This window comes from Strigops habroptila, chromosome 7 (genome assembly GCF_004027225.2).
Source record: "Strigops habroptila isolate Jane chromosome 7, bStrHab1.2.pri, whole genome shotgun sequence".
NCBI lineage: Eukaryota > Metazoa > Chordata > Aves > Psittaciformes > Psittacidae > Strigops > Strigops habroptila.
Genome location: NC_044283.2, coordinates 9,508,315 through 9,525,574, shown reverse-complemented (window position 1 = coordinate 9,525,574; position 17,260 = coordinate 9,508,315). Strand labels below are relative to the sequence as shown.

Sequence of the window (17,260 nt, the reverse complement as noted above, 5' to 3'; positions counted from 1 at the left end):
AAAATTTGTGTCTTTTAAATGTGGTTGTCAAGAGACCATTAAAGATTAACTGAAAGTGTGGGAAACACTTCTCTAAGGCATTATCTAAAATTTGTAGACCTGCTTAAAGGTTAGTTTCAGAATAAGAGTCACAAACAGCATCCCACCTCTTTCTTTAGGAAGAAGAAAGGATTTCATCAATTCACTGTAAGAGATACCTGATCTACATTTCTGAAGAATTAAATTTGCATTTTCAGAACCTCTCTATCTCCAAGCATGCATGCACAAAAAAAACTTGTACTTTTACAAACCACAGAAGACACCTGAAAGAGCCTAGAACAGCTCTGCTAGCATTACCCCTAGCAAGTAGAAGCACACAGGTTATTTTTCCAGTCTTACCAGCGTAACTAGGAAGGCGCTGATTGTACATGCTGCCTGACAGAGTGCACTGTATTCTTCAAGTAGGAGTGAGATGAACTGATGTGCCTGTGGTGGCCCTTGTATTGCTAATGTTGATGCAACTTTAGATCCCAGTGACAAGTGTCTGAGCAGACGAACCTTCATTTCAAGCACATATTCTCTAGCTTGCTGTTCCAACCGCTGGTAAAGCTGATACGGATCTCTTTCGCAAAGCCTGTATTTTTTGAATATTTGTGACCAAAAGAAAAATAATAATGCATGTTATTAACAATTTTCACTTTCCTAAAAATATTTACCAGTTGCCATCATAGTCGTCAAAATGAAACAATGGCCAGGGTTTACAGAACTACCTGAAATTTGGGAGAACACAGTCCAGTTCCCTACTTCTACACTGTGGAACCGAGCTCCTGTGTAGCTTTAGGACTAGGAGGCACACCTGAGGAACAAATTAATTTAGGATCTCCGTATTTCACTTCAACTTGTGAGCTAAGAAAACCTTTATTCAATTTGCATACAACCCTGCAGACACCTAGACTCTTCAGACAAGCTTCTTTGGAACTTCTCCGTGTTCTTGCATATGTGCCTACTAAGTACCCCAGTTGGAACAGCCAGATCCAGGCCTGATTAATATCCTGTAGAAGGACAAGCACTCACTTCAAGCCATTGAGGGAGCCTGATCTGGTAGGCAGCCAGAACATGCCTAAATACATACTAACCAAACCAGACTTGTTGACTGCTTTGGGGGGGGACCTTTCTGCTGTTCAGCTGAACTGAAAGACATTTCGTGCAATTACCAAGCTTACGAGACATTCATGAAACTCCTTCTCACCTTCACTGAGTTTCTTACCCTTTCTGTACAAGGACATTTTTTGCACCTTTATTAAAGCTGAGGTGTGGGATTCACAGGGCCACAAAGAACATCCTTCAAAGGAACATGACTTGGGGTGCTCTCCCACGGTAGTGCCTAACTGCAGTCATTACAAACGACTGGTGTGTTTTTTATTTATTTTTTTTTTAAATCCAGGATAGGGACCAGAATTTGGGACTCATTTGCCTCAGGGAAGCACACTAATACTGAAGCTCCAGAACCATATAGCCTTCCATGCGCTCTATTCAGCCACTCAATACCTGGAAAGACTGTAAGATACAGCTTCAAAGGGGGCCAGGGCTTCCTGCTAAGGACAGCATACAGCTGGCTAGGTCTGATACTCTCCTGGAAGTGAGACAAGGGTTTGAACCACCCAGCACAGAAGAAAACTGAACACAATGGCCGTTTTGGAGTACTTTAGACTGAAATTGTGCTATTTAAAGTCCTGTGCATGGAGTTTAAGCACTCACCTCCTGTTTCTTATAGTGCAGGGAGGTGGGGAAGAAAGGGATCATATAAGTACTTAAGAGTTGAATAAAAGTCTGCTGCTATCTAGTCCTTGCTCTTCCCTTGTCACTCACAAAATAGAGTACTATCATATTGCCATAAAGTGCTCCAAGATACGATAGGGACAATACTTGGCACCACTAATTATTTTCAAACAAGATGACCAGACAGTCCATTTTTTGCCAGCTGTGTCCAACAGAGCGGAGCATGGAATCAAGAATTTCTGCCTTTTAAACGCATTTACTTGGCCACAGCATGATCTCTGGCATGATACCTTCATGGTTCATTTGGGGTTTTTTGTTCATTTGGTTTGTTTTTACACTTTGAATACCTACATGGACTAGCTTTCTTAAATTTTTATGACATTAGCACCACGGACTGGACACTGGTGTCTGCTCAAACACAGAATCCTCATCTTATTTCATACTCTGCAGACCACAAGGAACTCGAGTGAAAAATAACCACATTGACATTTAAGGTTTCCCTGTTTGAAAGCCTGTTTCTGCCTCTGTTTTCAATAATCTCTCTCAAAAGTGAAAAACAGTTCTAGAGAAATCAAAGCTCCCAAGTACATAAGAAAGGTACACAGTACGTGTTCAATTTCCAAAATTTTTCCATTAAAGAGAAGCTGCATAAAAATCAGCAATCATTTTAGCTGTGATTCAGTTTTAATTACCTACACACTATGCATCTTTGATTTCAAAACCTATGTTGCATGTTTTGATCACTTAAATAAACGAAGTGTGACTAACAGGGAGGCATAATATATTACTCTACTTTTACACAACTCATGCTCAAAACCAAACAGTTTTTATATAACAGAAGTGCAATAAGATCATTTAATTATCTATTAAGGCTGATTCAGGAGTATAGTCATACAAAGAGCAACGGTAGATGACTATAAACTTTCAAAAGTTTCTCTACCTTGCCAGAATTTAGCTTCAACTAAAAACTCCACACAACAACTACAGTTTGTCAGACCTCAGTGTATTAAGTACGTACAGAACCAAGGAGAGCAGCTATTCCTTGACCACACGTTCAGTTAGACAGAAAATGAGTAACCTTCCAGAACACTTTAAGGACAGCCACCCTATTCTCAAAAGGAAAAAACCACAGCTGCAGATCTCATTAAGCACATCTTCAACTTCACACCTAGAAAAGCTACAATTTCAACTTGTGAAATGAGAAAAAACTTCTCAGTATCTTCCTCATCTAGTAATCAAAGTCTCTTCTAACTGTTACAATGCAAGCACTATTTTAACTCAGGCTAGCTCAACAAGGTAAGATTTTTCATGTAGGGCAATTCAAACTAAACAGCATCTTACTATAACAATAATCATATCAAAGTCTTTTGAAGAATAAGATTTTGAGACCCTTCCATAATTATACATTAATATTCCTACTGCAAACAGCACAGGAATTTAATAGCTACACATGCATTCAATCTAGCATTTAAAAATCCTGCATGATATAAAATTGACTGTTCTAGTGGTGAGGCAACCATTCCAAGTAACCAGATTTACAGATGGTAAATATCATTATATTAAAAAGCAATATTCCAAATGACTTAAAAACTAGTTTTAAAAATCTTCTTGGCAACTAATAGTTATTTTTCAAAGTGCCATACCTATCCACCAGCTCTTTCATTCCTTCTTTATCTGGTACCAAAGATTGGTCTTGGTCATCTGCCAAAGGGGTCCCAGCTTGGCGATATATACATCGAACCATGTATCTTACTTCTGACCAGTAATTTTGGAGCTGCTGAGGTTCACGTTCAGGCTCTGCTGAATTTTCTCTGCAAATGATGACAAAAATAATTACTCTGTATTTGTACATTGCATAGGTTTATTGATTCCTGCTGGTTTGAGGACGCTCTTCTAGGAAAAACAATGTACATCTGAAAATGCCTAAAATAAAGTATAAAATTGGATAAAAGGTGCTATCTGCAAGTTACTGTTATTGTTGGACAGCCTGTTTAAAGAGTTTAAGCGTACACCAACAAATAAGCTACAGCACTGCCAATAGTCTGACTACAGGTAGTGTGCTATTGAGTTTGAATTCAGCTCTTACCTGCGCTCATTACAGGCCTCACAGTTGCATGCTATGTCTGAAGGTGAGGAATTGCTGAGATCTGCAGCAGGCACTGTCTGTGCACCAACAGTTATTCTTCCCCCTCCTACAGATTCCTGCTGTGATCCACTGTTTCCAAGGGGCATGTGCAAAAGGAAATCTTGGCTCTGAAAGCGGAAAAAAAACCGAGGTAGCCTTCAGTTTGTAAGGTAGAAGCCTGAAATGTTAATTGGTAGGCAAATATTCATGTGGCAATTCTTAGTGGTGAATATATTTTGGGAGGACACTCAACCAGGCACAAAGAATTTACCTTCAAACAGCTTAATAAATGCAAGAGGTGAACTGAGAAAAGCAATGATATAAATATAGTTCCACTTCTAATAACAAAGTATGTTGGTTATAATTATTACCTTTAAGTACTCCAGTATAAACAATGAACTAGGCTAAAGGAAGGTTCGCATCATCCATCATTAACCATAAACTAGTAGTATCTCTTCAGTCTCTATCTGATAGTATGTTTGACTTTTGTAGTTTAACAATCCCTTCTAGCAAAAAAGCATGAAATTTTCTTTTTTACAACAGCCAGATACACTGCTTCATAGTAATGGATGCTGGAAAGCTGCTGTCATTGGGAATGGATGCTATCTCCTGTGTACAGTGCTGCTCATTACTAGCAGATAACACAAACCATCTCCCAAGGCTGCTGGTATTCTGGTCTCCAGTTTTATTTCCTCCTCTGTGCTTGCAGCCTCGGTACAGACATGTTTCCCTCCTGCAACCTCCCCAGCTTGACACCAGCTTTCTGTGGCACCATGCTCCCACATTAGGAGCATGACCGAAAGGGTTTTTTATGCTTCACCCCAGATCCTGGAGCAGCATGAAGGCACAGGTCAAAACAAAGCTGCATGCATTTGCTGTCAACAGCAAGATTAGCTACCGGGGAGGGTGCTGAGGCAAACCTCAAGTAATAGTAATGAGGTAATAAGAGCACCAACAACCAGAACACATCCAGGAGCATCTATAGCACACCACTTGTACTCTGGCTTGTAGTGACTGATAACAAGAAGGTTTTTTAGCGCTCTCCCCTTCCTCTAGCCAGCTTCTCTAATTTGACTAGCCACCTAATCATTAGTTGCTTTAAATCAAGCTTCCTAACTTGCAAAATCCTTGTTTGCTTTTAAAAATTCATCTTTAAATAAGAAAACAGTTGCCAATTTAAAAAAAATACTGTAAATTTTTATTTTATCTGGGAGTATGTGTAACAACACATTTAGGAAGCAAACCCTGCCTTCCTTACACTTGTAGAACACTACTAGCTCATTAAACAGAGCTTAAATACGTCAAAAATTTTGACTCACCTGAACAATAACGTGCTTCTGTCTTGCTGTGCTTTGAACTCTCTAGGATGTGTTCACCATCAGACTACACATATAATTCCCTTAGATGTAATGTCTTTTGGTTAATTTTACTAACCCTTGTTAATAGCAAGAATATCAGTAAATACTAGCTGTAAACAAATGATACACCCTAAGTTTTCCTTACAAGAGAACTATGTTAACTGTGCTTTTAACATGAGTTTAACAACATATGCTATACAAAGACAATTTTGCCTCACATTGATTTGTTTACTGAAATAAAAAAATTGTATGTGCCTTAATTTAGAAAGTAGCCACAACTTTAAATATTAGCACCATATATTAAATCACTGTTTGCAATGCTACAACAAAGAATAAGAAATTGTTATATGCATACAATGTGTTGTGTTTCTTTATTAAAAGAATACAGGAAAGAAAAGATGACAAAACTCAGAGACATGCAGGAAGGTGGCAGTGCAAGTGCAGTGACTCAAGAACACTTCTGAAAGAACAAGGAACTTTACCTCACAAAGGGGGCAAAACACACATGAGCAGACATAGAAAAAAGTGTAAAGATTAAAAGTTGCACTGGTAAGAGCAGAAGAAACAGAATTTAAGTAAGGGGGGAAAAGGACAAAGCATAAGATCCAATAAAGTAAAAAGGGGAAAAAAAAATGCTGCTAGAAATATCCAAGCCTTGCTCTACTCAAAAATCCAAAATTGAATTAGAACTCTTAATTTTTGGAACAACTTGCCTGTTCAGTTTAGCTCATGGGAAAACCAACTCAGAACCTCCTAAAATACTTCCTATGCACTTAAGAGTGTAAGTGGTTCCAAAGCACGAAGTAGCATTCAGTCCATAACAACCTATCTTCTTAGTCTACTGAACTGAAGTACTTACACTTACCACAAGAGATTGCTCTATTGTAGCATGCCTCTCCTCCTTTTCGACTGTTCTTCGACAGTCTGGACACACCCACAGTGGAAGATGCAGCATATTGTTTGCTTTTGGAGATGTGGAAAGTGCTGTTTTGCTAGAGTTTTTTATTCCGCTCTCTGAAAGCGAGGTATCTTTTCGTTCACTTCTACAAAGAAGACAATGCTCGCCACTTGTATACGGTGCCCTTTGGCCCAAGCCAAAGGTAAATGGTGTCTACAAAAAAATTTTTAGATAGATAACTGGTTATTCACAGAATACAGACTGGAAAAACCACAGAATACAGACTGGATTCCGAGGTTAAAACCAAACAAAACGGAAACAAACCCCACCCCCCCCATATTTTAACAGTCATCATTAAATGGTGGTTAACTGGAGAGCCCCAAGATCAAACAGCATTTTTTAGTATCTATGTGGCAAATAATTATTCTGGTTAGGAATACATTCCCATTTAAAAAGTAATTTTTTCAGGGAGCATGGACTACAGCCTTTCCCTCTAAAATAATTCAGCCTAGACGCAAATATCCAGTAAATTAAAATTAAAAAAATTAAAAAGGGATAGTACAATTCCTTTTAGTGTTACTTTTAACAGATAAAAAGGAAAATAACTGCTCTTTGATGTTCTTTGTCACCTTTTTTAATATTAACAGAAATAAAGACACTTTCAGCTGAGCTTGTTACAAAATAAAAGCTTAACTCAGTTTTAACAAAAACAATCAGTAGGGTCTTAAAAATCCACTATCAGCTATTGAAAAAACTGAACTTGGTAACTTATGAGGGCAGCAGCAGTTCAAAACCTGATTTCTCTTCCAAGATGGTACTGTGCATTAAATTATGGTTCAGCCATGAAATGCTGATTATTCACCAAGATTGCTAGTCAAAAACATGTCAGGCAGCACAAGCCAAAGAGACACAGCTTTATAAGACATAAGCAAAGTTGTAACAAATGGAACAAAACCATCTTGTCACGGCAGAATCACAGCTCTGATTACATTACAGCTATTAGCTCTGCCTTAATTAGCAAAATCTTATATGTAAGCCTCAAAACAGTTCAATTCTTTCTCAAAGGCAAACTTTAAATAAATCATTCAAACATCCTTCTAGATACTGCTCCAACCTCAATACTACCAAAAATACTGCTTTAAAGATCTTGCAGGGCTGAACTGCACAAGCACAGGTGAAAAGTTCTTCAGGGCAAAGGCCTAGGTCAAGCTATAAAAATTCATTAACTCTCTTCTCGTCTTCACAGTAACAACAAATCAATTCCCTATTGCTGACATCTAAAGAAAACCAGTATTTCGAAGTCTGCTTTTTGTGTTCTTTGCATTTATAAAACTGACAGACTCAGCAATATGGAAAGAAAAACTGAGAATTCTAGACATCAAAAATAAAAATACAGAATGAATTCATCTCCACAAATATCTTCTTATCTTTCAGAAGTTCACGAGAAATGTAAGTTAATAAATTTAGTAAGAACAGCTAATCTCTTTACTCATTGATGACTCTTGCAGAATTCACACCTAAGCATTAAGGCATGAAAAAGAACATAATTTCTCCAAGCCTCTACTGCAGGTTGTCAGAAAACATTCTGTTAAGGGAAGCCTTGCCCTGCCTTCTGAGAGGCTGTGACCGACCATCCCCTCACTGGCTCTACAAGCATGAACACATTTCTCAAGTTAGACATTCTTCTTGGTTGACCTGTGCTCAGCTGCAGATCTTAACGCCTAAAAACCCTGCATGCAGGAGGCCACGGCTGCTTATGCCCTCAGCCCTGAAAATTTCCTTGTTAAAACAGATTTTTTTGAAGCCAGATTAAGTCTCCATTGGAATAACAATGACATCTTAATAGCTATTGCAGACAGCTCCTTACGAACATCATCTCTTCCTAAGGACATCTTCCAACACATAGGAAAGGGAGAGGACAAAAATGTAAAAGTTCATAAGTTAAGACAAGCTGACACTTACTCTTTTGTAAAGGTAAGGGGTCATGGCAAACATGTCCCAGCCATGCTGCAAGAACTTCTAGAATTTAAGATTTAGGTGTGTAATTTGTTTAAAGTTGCAACATGATCACTAAAAAAGCCATGGAACATATAGCAGGAACAACAAGCTTAATTCTGGCCAACTCAAGATTCAGGAAAACCTGACAATCTCCCAACTGGGCCTGTATTTACAACAGATTTGAAGTTGAAATGAAAGCACCTGGTTCCTAGAGCATGATACAAATCAACTGCTAAAAACAAAAATGTCTAAGCAGTTTATTTCCAATAAAATTGACAGTTAGAACCTTGACAAAATCTAGACCATAAGCATCTCAGATTCCCATTATGGCTCTGTTATAGTAAACTGAGGCTATGAGGCTATGAACTGCAGTTTCTTATTTCTTTAAAAGTGACTGTTCATGTGACCATTTCAACAGCAGCAGTAAACTCTTTCTGGATTAGATGAGAGCTTGGAATTAGGTCACATACACATTTGTATTTGTCTTCACTGTAATCAGAGTAAAGTACACATTTTGAGAGAAGCAAGATATTTTTCCACTAGTCAAGCTTCAAAAAATGTGATGCATCTCTGCAAGAAAACACCCAGTCTCACTTTCTCTCTGAAACATGTTCAGATACAACATTCATAAATGAAAGCTGGAAGTAGGACAGCCAGAACAGAAATAACTGCATATCTGCTATGTATTTAGATTTATTTCCAAGAATAACTTTATTACCATAAAACTGCATAGCTTTATTTTTACATCTCTGTCCAGTTTCAAGCTTATTATAACAATAAAATTTTACCTTAGAAATAGTAGCTTTCACAGCCTTTTAAAGCTTGAACAGTGAAGTAATCAGAAACTGACTTCAGTTAGCGAAGTCTCAATCTCAAACTTAAATCTTTTTGGAGAGTTCCCCACTACATTTAATAATTTCTCCCATTAGTAAATAATTCTTCTATCTTACAACACCCCCAAACTTTGGCTGCACATACCTGAGAGACACCTGTGAACTCTGATCCCACAGAACTGTCTGTAAACTGTGTACCATTTACCGAGACCTGGAAAAAATTAACATTACATTGGTTACAGAAGTTCAGTTTAATGCAAAAAGAGCATTAGAAATATCAAACAACAAAACCTTTCCCTGCATCTGAAGGTTGATAAAACAGCTTTTGAAATTTGAATGATTGTTTGACTGCAGAGATGGAAAGCCCTTTTCCTTTAGTAAAAAGTGTTCTACAGATGCGAAAGTTTACAATTTATGTATTTTAAACTTTTGCACTACAGTTGTTTTATTACAACTCTGAGATGAAATAACTGATTCAGGAAAAAAAGAAGAGTCATAAGCAAAATTTCATTTTTCCTTCTGTATTTGATTGTTTGCATTTAGCTTTTAAACTTCTATTGTCAATCGGGACAATTACCAAAGATTCTTGCCTTTTGAAAGCTGAATACAATACTGCTTAGAAAAACAGGCAGTGTTAACCAGGAAGACTCTTCCACAGCAAGTCTCCAAATGGCATTCAGCTATTCCACCGCAGCAGCAATCCTCCTGCCCCAGGTTATAATCCATACAGAAACCTCCCAGACATCTCTTCTATGCCTTGTTTCTCCACAAGTGTTACAGAGACTACACCAGATATCATGAAGTGCCTTTCACTCGCCCCAAGTGTTTTCATACAGCATTATTTAAGGACACTAAAACGAGTAAAGTTAAAACAGCATACGAATTCAAGTCAGTTACAATGAAGAGCCCGTGATCACACTGACTTGAAGAAAAGGCATTCGATTTAACAAGAAAAAAATAATAATGGGAGAGTGGAAATAAAATCAGCTATTTTTTTTCTTTATTTTCCCTCTTTTTGAGCACTAGTTTCTCTCTTGAATTTCAGCTATAATTTACCTCATGCTTCTGTTCCACCTTTCACGTGTTTTTGCTAATAATTTTCACTCTCCAGTTTACCACCTACTGTTGCCCGATCCTGATACTTGTAAGACTACTCTAAAGACCACAGTAAAAACCAGGCTGTTTAACACAGGAACCCCCATACCTTGTGTGTTGGATTTACAGAGTTCAGAAAACATTTTTACCCTGCTACCAAACTAGAAACTCAAACTGGAGCCTCCTCCAGTACAAAGGAGCATCCTTCAGCTTCACACATCCCCAGGATTACTGACTGCTCAGTTTATAGAGCCATTCAGATTATCACAGAGCCCTTGTCTTCAGATGGATTTTTTCAAAGGCTGGGTAGAAGATAAAACAATCAAGTCATTGCTACAGAAGATACAAATAAGAAACTACACGACTCCACTTACATACCCTATATTAACTCTGAAGAGTAGGTATTTGAGAGAAAAACCTTATATGCAAGTCAAGCATCTCAGATCTGAACTCATGGGAGCAAAAATGCTGATGTGGAACAAGCTCCCTATTTTAATTCAGCCCCCTCTAAAAAGTGGAAAAAAAGAAAAAAAAGTCTTTGGAATTAAAGGAAGTCATCTTCACCAAGGAAAGAAATCCTCCAGTACTGGAGTTCCACTGGTTATTGGCATGCACATACATTTAAGAACAAAGAAACCAGAAAAGAAGTTTAGAATTAAATTGTTATCTGAAGCTCACCAAAAAAAAAAAAAAAAAAAAAAAAATTTGGGGGGGAGAAATTTCAAAAAAGACAAGTTTATTCAAAACCATTACCTATTCATTAAGGGAGTACATTTACCTTCTTTATATTCAAGACAGTGACAAAGAGAAATGCATGAGCCATGACATTTATACATGCAGACCTTGAGTGACCAAGCTGAAGGCACTCAGAAACAAAAGCGAAGAAAAATAGTGGGTGGTTTCTGTTATCCACTAAATGTCACAGGATGCCAAGACAAAACACTGAGCATCAGGGACTGCTTCATGGAACAAGTTGTCATGCCACTGACAAAAGAAAAGGCATCTCTTGATCCTGAGCACTGTGCAGAATTTGGTTCAAAATATTAGTGTAATACCCCCAGGATTTAGTAGTGATCTAAGTATCTGTATGAGGAACAAACACCAAGGAATTAGAAGATGGGGGAGGAACTTAGAACCACCAAAAATTAAGCATCTGTAGGCAATGAATTTAAGACATTGTATGTGAGGCTTAGAGAAAGTTTAAAAAAAAGAAAGGCACAAAAAGGTCTTAAGTGGGGGTGAATAATGACATGACAGGCAAGGGACTGAGATGGCTAAATAGCATATTAGAGAAAACATTAGAAGAATCTAATAGAAGATTGTCCAAATGGGGCTCAAACAATAGCAAGCTAAAAACAGAGGGAAAAAAAAAGAATACAATGAGACAGTGGCACAAATAATTTAAGAAAGTGGGGGGAGAAGGAGGGAAGCCCATATAAACTACAAGTAAATCCTTTTTCAAGGCACATGAGGAGCAAGGAGCAGTAAGTAGCCTGTCAGGATCTTATAGCTAAAGTAAGTAAACAAATAGATGCATTACAAAAACGCTTGAACAAGCTACATGGTCACAGCAGAAACACCAGATTTTTCTCATCTACATGTTCACTATGGAGGAGTTTAAAGATATTCTCTTTTTATGGAAGATGTATTAGAGGATCTGTTTCGAAGCACAGCACTGCTAGGAAAAAAAAAGTATGGAGCAAACTGAACTCAAAAATTAGCAAACCACCAAGAGTGGATGACATTCAGCCAAGAGTCTTAAGGAAGCTCAAAGATGTTTCAATTGCCCTAATAATTTCAGTATGTTAACGCTTGCTTTATACTTCAGCAGTACTACAGGAGCAGAAGATCATTTTTTAAAATATTTATTAATTAAGCTTTCAAAGGAGATCCGGGAAACTGCAGTTATCCAAAGCCTGCAGGAAGAAAGTGCCCGAGATGAGAAAGTTAACTAATAGCACTAAATTCTTCAATGTTACTGAAGAGACTGGAGAATGGCAGAAGGACCTCACAAGATCTAGTTACTGGGCCATATGTTAACAGCTAGAATTCTGTGTGCAGAGATTTAAAGTAGAAGTGACAAGCTAGACAGCTGTCACTTCTGGACAGCACTAACTTTTCTTTTATTTAGAGAAAACTTATTTTCACAGTCTCTATACAGTCCTTTACAGTATCCTTTTTAATGGTTTTAAAGTTTTATGTTTTAAAAACCTATTTCATGAAGTGCCAGAAGAAAGGCTGACATGGATCAGGAACATGGGAATCTCTGCTTGCACTCTTCAACATAATGGCAAGGCGTGGGGAGGAATCTTTCTGGCCTTTCTATGCATGTTATTTACAATGGAAAAGATATATGGAAATATTTTCTTGCAAGCTGCTGTCACGCTAACTCACCCTTTCTAAAATGTGAATTTTCTGTAGAATAAGGCATACATCATCTTGGCACAGTATAATTCATACCAGAATGTATGAAGACAGTGAGAATCACAGCTTCAACAGCACTCCTCGATTTCACCTGAATGACCTTGAAGAACCAGTTGAGCAATTAAAACTAAAGCACTCAACGACTGCCATAATTTGCTCTAATAGCCTGTCACTAACAAAATCAGTCCTTCAGGGAGCTGAGCGACATATTACTAGACAACACACCCCCATCTTTCTCTCAGATGAAGTCTGGTGAAGTCACACAAACATCATGAAAGGGAGAGTGATGCAATGTCTCAGAGAGCTCAGGAAAAGAAAAGCACAGGAAGAAAATTGAGACTTGACTGAACTCTAAGTAGTTCAACAGATACGCAATGCTCAAAAAAACAAACCAAACCAAATCCAGGGCTTAATCAAATATCTCCTGCGGGAAAACAGCTAGAAAATATTGCACTGATTCTCTCAGGCTCTTTAGGAAAGACACAGACAAGAAAAAAAACCAACCCAAACAAAACCCACTGTTACTGAAACACAATTAAGGCTACACTTTGTTCTAGAAAGTCCTAATAACACAAAGGTATTCCATGCCATTTGAATTAATTCCCTTATTTTTATATAGGGAGGTGAAAAATTAAGTTTGTTGAAACATCTGATACTACATATTTTCTGTGTCTGAGTAACACTAAAGACAGTTACTGCACTTAACCCTGGCTACCCCCAAAAAACCCATCAAGATGTCTTGTCTATGTATGCCCTCCTGCCTATGCTTTTTAAGCCAAAACCCATTGCCACAGCTGTTCTGTGCTCAGCCTTCACTCAGGCACTTCCAGCCAGTGAGCACACTACAGCACTGCTCTGCAGCTTCACGTAGCAGCTCTGCCTTGCTTTCCACTCTGCCACCCAACACCATTCGGGTGGCAAGAGTCTCAAATCGCACTCACTGGTGAAGATCTCCCTTCCCACAGCCTGAGTGAAGCTCTGACTTGGGTGTTCTCCAGTCACAGGCTGAGCTGTTCCTCTTCTCTCCCAAGCACAGCTAAATTGGTCACAGAACTGCTTCTGGCAGATGAGTGATGCTTACAAAATTCTAAGCGATTTTCAGACGTGAAGAAAGATTTCTTTATGCCTTCAGTTCAAAGGATAGGAAACTGTCTGATTTCATTTACTGAAAATTTACGATCCTTCCTCCCTAACTCCAACTGGTTTAAGGATAAGCTATTGTGGAAGTCAAATGCATGGATGATGGGTAAGAATGACAATAAATGCATGAGAGAGGGGTTCAGCAGTATTTTGCAAACAGAATCTGATGCAGGACATCTCTGCATTGGAAAGACCTGGAAAGGTTCATGGGAGAAGGGTTATTCTACATGTGCACTGTAGTTCTCCATTCATCTCATACCAAGCACTGTCAGACAGGACAGCATGCTGGCCAGACCTATAGTATGACAAGGTTTGGGGGGTTTGCTTGCTTTGCACATTGCTCCTGAACATTGTGAGTAGTGATCGTAGTCTCTGCAGTAGCAACAGCCTCTGCAGAAGGTATATTTCAGCACTGAAGAAATATTATAATGCAAAACCCAGTAGCAAACTATCACCCCTTATCCCTTCCTTAGGCCTTTTTTTAAGTCCACATTATACCCTGTTAACAGCTGGTACAGCCCAGTTCTTCAGAGGAAGAGCAAACTGAAGCAGATCTATTTGGCAGTATCATCCCTCACAACACATTTCCAGGTTCATTGGCACAGCAACACTCAAGAAACTCAAGCATCTGTCAGATTTTGTTACTGTTGCTTTAGGAAAATTAAAAAAACCCCAGAAAACCCCCAAAAAAACTCATTTGACATCAGTTACACAAAATTTAATCCCAAAGAGCTTTTAAGCAGTAGCTTGCAACGAGTAAATGTTTGATTTGCAGCAGTGAAAAGTGTGGAGGTTCCTACTTCCAAATATGCCTTTGGGATGGTGGGGCACACAGGGTGTAAATGAATAAAGACTAATAAATAGTTTTTGTTATCTGTAACAATAAAAGATGAACAAACTACCATAGTACCCCTCCTTGATTTAGAAGCAGGAGTGTTTTGCTTAAGAAATTGACATGATAAACATCTAAATTTTTCATGTGATAATCACACATCTCTAGTGAGACTAAACAGAATGCAGTTTTACTTACTAACACACACTTACTTGCCAGGGAGTCTCAGTATTATATATAGGAGAAACACTGACAGAAAAAGTTATTATTGATGAGCTGTAAACGTCACCAACAGGGAAAGTTGTGAAGGTTTCCTACGCAAAAAGATCCTTGTTTTTACTAAGGATGCTGAAGTACCAAATAGAAACTGGAGAAAGCAAAGACATGGTGATAATAATTAAAATTCAAATATCCGTATCAAGGCAGCCAATACTTGATCTTGCCAATTGATTAATTTTGCAAACTATTACTCCATTTTACCAATCATCCTATTCTGGGCATTAATATTCACACACAGTTATCTTTTCCCAGCCCATTTTGCATTATTCTGGTGTAGTCCACACTCTTGAGACTAGAAAAAACTTTTCAGTGAAGCAAATCATATCCATAAACAAGTCAGTGATGCAACAAGTCAGTCCCTTGGTACTCCTTCAAAAAGCTTCTGGACTACATGCAATTCCTTTAATGTCAATTACCAGGGATATAGAAAAGCGAAGGCTGCAGAAGAACAAGCATTCCAAGGAGTATTACAAAGCTTTTGCGTCTCTCGATATCCAAAATTTGAAATACAAAAACTGAATATGACTCTCAAATATAGATAAGCTACCATTTAGGTCTGAAATAATTAAGCAGCAGGAGAAAGAGAAGTTGCCAGAAGTTGAACAACAGCTGAGAGTAAAGTTTCGGTGAGAAACCTGGCAGAGACTCCAGATGGCAGAAAGCACTGCATATCAATACAGCTAACGTGTTGACTCAACCCTTACTTAGACTAGTGTCTAATACAGAGCACATTTATGTTCAACAGCTATCATACTTAAACAGAAATTAACATCATCATACCAGAGAGCTCAGCCAGATATATAACCATACCATACTGTTCTGAAATAGAAGGAAGCCAAAACTCCACTCAACAGTCAAGGAGCTAAGCACACTGTGACTGCACATCCTACTCCTGGTCACAGAGGATGTTTGTGGAAGCAGATTTGCTGCAGAACACCAAGTTAACTGTGAGATATATCAACTAGCTATGATAACCAACAGTGTGTTACTAAAACTGATTTATGTATGATCTTGTCTATATGTACATTTGGATAGGGCAGGTTGGAAATCTTGTGACTGTAAAGCACAAGAGCCCATTGTGTCATACTTAGCCAAGGGAATTATGTACTCAAGGGCTAACCACAGCACATAACCTATGAAGGGGAAAGAAAGAAGAGAAACAATGCTGGCACTAGGAAAAGATCATTCATCTACCTTGCAAATTCACACGTTTTGTTTGTAAAGACAAGCAAAAGATAAGAAAATGCCAAGCAGATAGCACCAGTGTTGCACTCAATTACAAACCCAAATACTTGTTCAAGGAGCTAACAAGGTTTTGTCAAGTAGGTCACTCATTCAGCCCTCCAAAAGGTGAGGTGTGACATCACTTCATATTAGGAACAACACATTAAGATAAACCTATTAAAAGTTAAGATATATTTGGCAATAGATAATCATTATATTAATTCAAAATTAGGTCCTTGCTACGCAAGCATCTCCACAGAAAATTCTTATGAGCAAAATGGTTTCTATTCCTTCTGACTTGTGCTACTGCTAAAATACAGTTTGTGAGATCCCAAGTGAATACCACTCTTTAGACAATATAACAAATACTTTTCCTGTTTTCAATTTTCCTTATTATTCATATAAAATCAACAGTATGAGACTTTAATAATTTCAGTGACACTTCTATTGCTATCTTTTTAATGTAGTAACATTGACTTCCCACCTTTTCTTTATTAAGTAAAATCACACCATTACAGGATTTGACTAACCTGCAAGACAGGTTCTCTGGAGGCTTCCCTTATTCAACAAGTAATATTATTAAAACTTATCACTTGGATGTAAGTAAACATAACACTGTATTTCCATAGCTTAGTAAAAGCTAGTCCTAAAACAAATTGCTGATGTCAAACAAGCTGACAAGCTGAGGGTGGGGAAGTTTAATCTAGAAAGCTTAATCTACTTTGCATATAGATAATAAAGCAAGTTTACTATGAATGACTCAAAACCCCAACAAAATTATGCCTCTCCCCACACCCCCAAGTTCCCAAACCTGATTTGCTTCTTTTCCAGCAGTGAAATCCCTTAGGACCTTTGATAGTAAGTCAAAATGTCAAAGGAGTTTCCAATAGAAGCGAAAATTATTTCGAAGGAAATACTTTTCCCAGATGAAGCCTTTCTTGTTATAGATATTCAACATAGGGACAGGAATTATAACAAGTATAAGTAGGAGGCATGTACTGGACTTGTTCAAAATGACCTATACTTTCTGGCTTTTAGCAAAAGTTATGAGTGAGGTCAGGGGTGGGTGAGGAGGCTGTCCCCATCTCACCCATTTTAGGAGATACCCTAAACCAGACTCAAGATGATAAGTCTCTACTACCTCCTGCTAAAAAGTCAAGACTAAGTGACCTGGCCAACAAGACCTTGTGCCAAAGAACTTTTAATAAGATATAACTATTTACAGGCCCATCACAGGGTTGGGGGACAAGTGGGGTAAGTCACCTCCACGCAGCCCTGGTTTTCAACATAAAGCAT

General features: G+C 38.1%; 1 protein-coding gene across 4 annotated transcripts in view; it reads right to left on the bottom strand.

Annotated features, from left to right (window-relative positions):
* The window catches only part of FAM193A (family with sequence similarity 193 member A), an 81,562-nt gene that overhangs the window by 40,419 nt on the left and 23,883 nt on the right, over positions 1-17,260 (bottom strand). For 2 of the 4 annotated variants that reach the window (XM_030493356.1, XM_030493359.1), the window contains exons 2-6: positions 9,116-9,181; positions 6,107-6,352; positions 3,845-4,011; positions 3,402-3,569; positions 379-613 (exon numbers count right to left, since the gene is read on the bottom strand). In XM_030493356.1, coding sequence (XP_030349216.1) covers positions 379-613; positions 3,402-3,569; positions 3,845-4,011; positions 6,107-6,352; positions 9,116-9,181 — 882 coding nt within the window. Of the gene's footprint in view, positions 1-378; positions 638-3,401; positions 3,570-3,844; positions 4,012-6,106; positions 6,353-9,115; positions 9,182-17,260 lie in introns of all 4 variants that reach the window. The other 2 variants (XM_030493358.1, XM_030493355.1) reach the window with 1 other exon arrangement.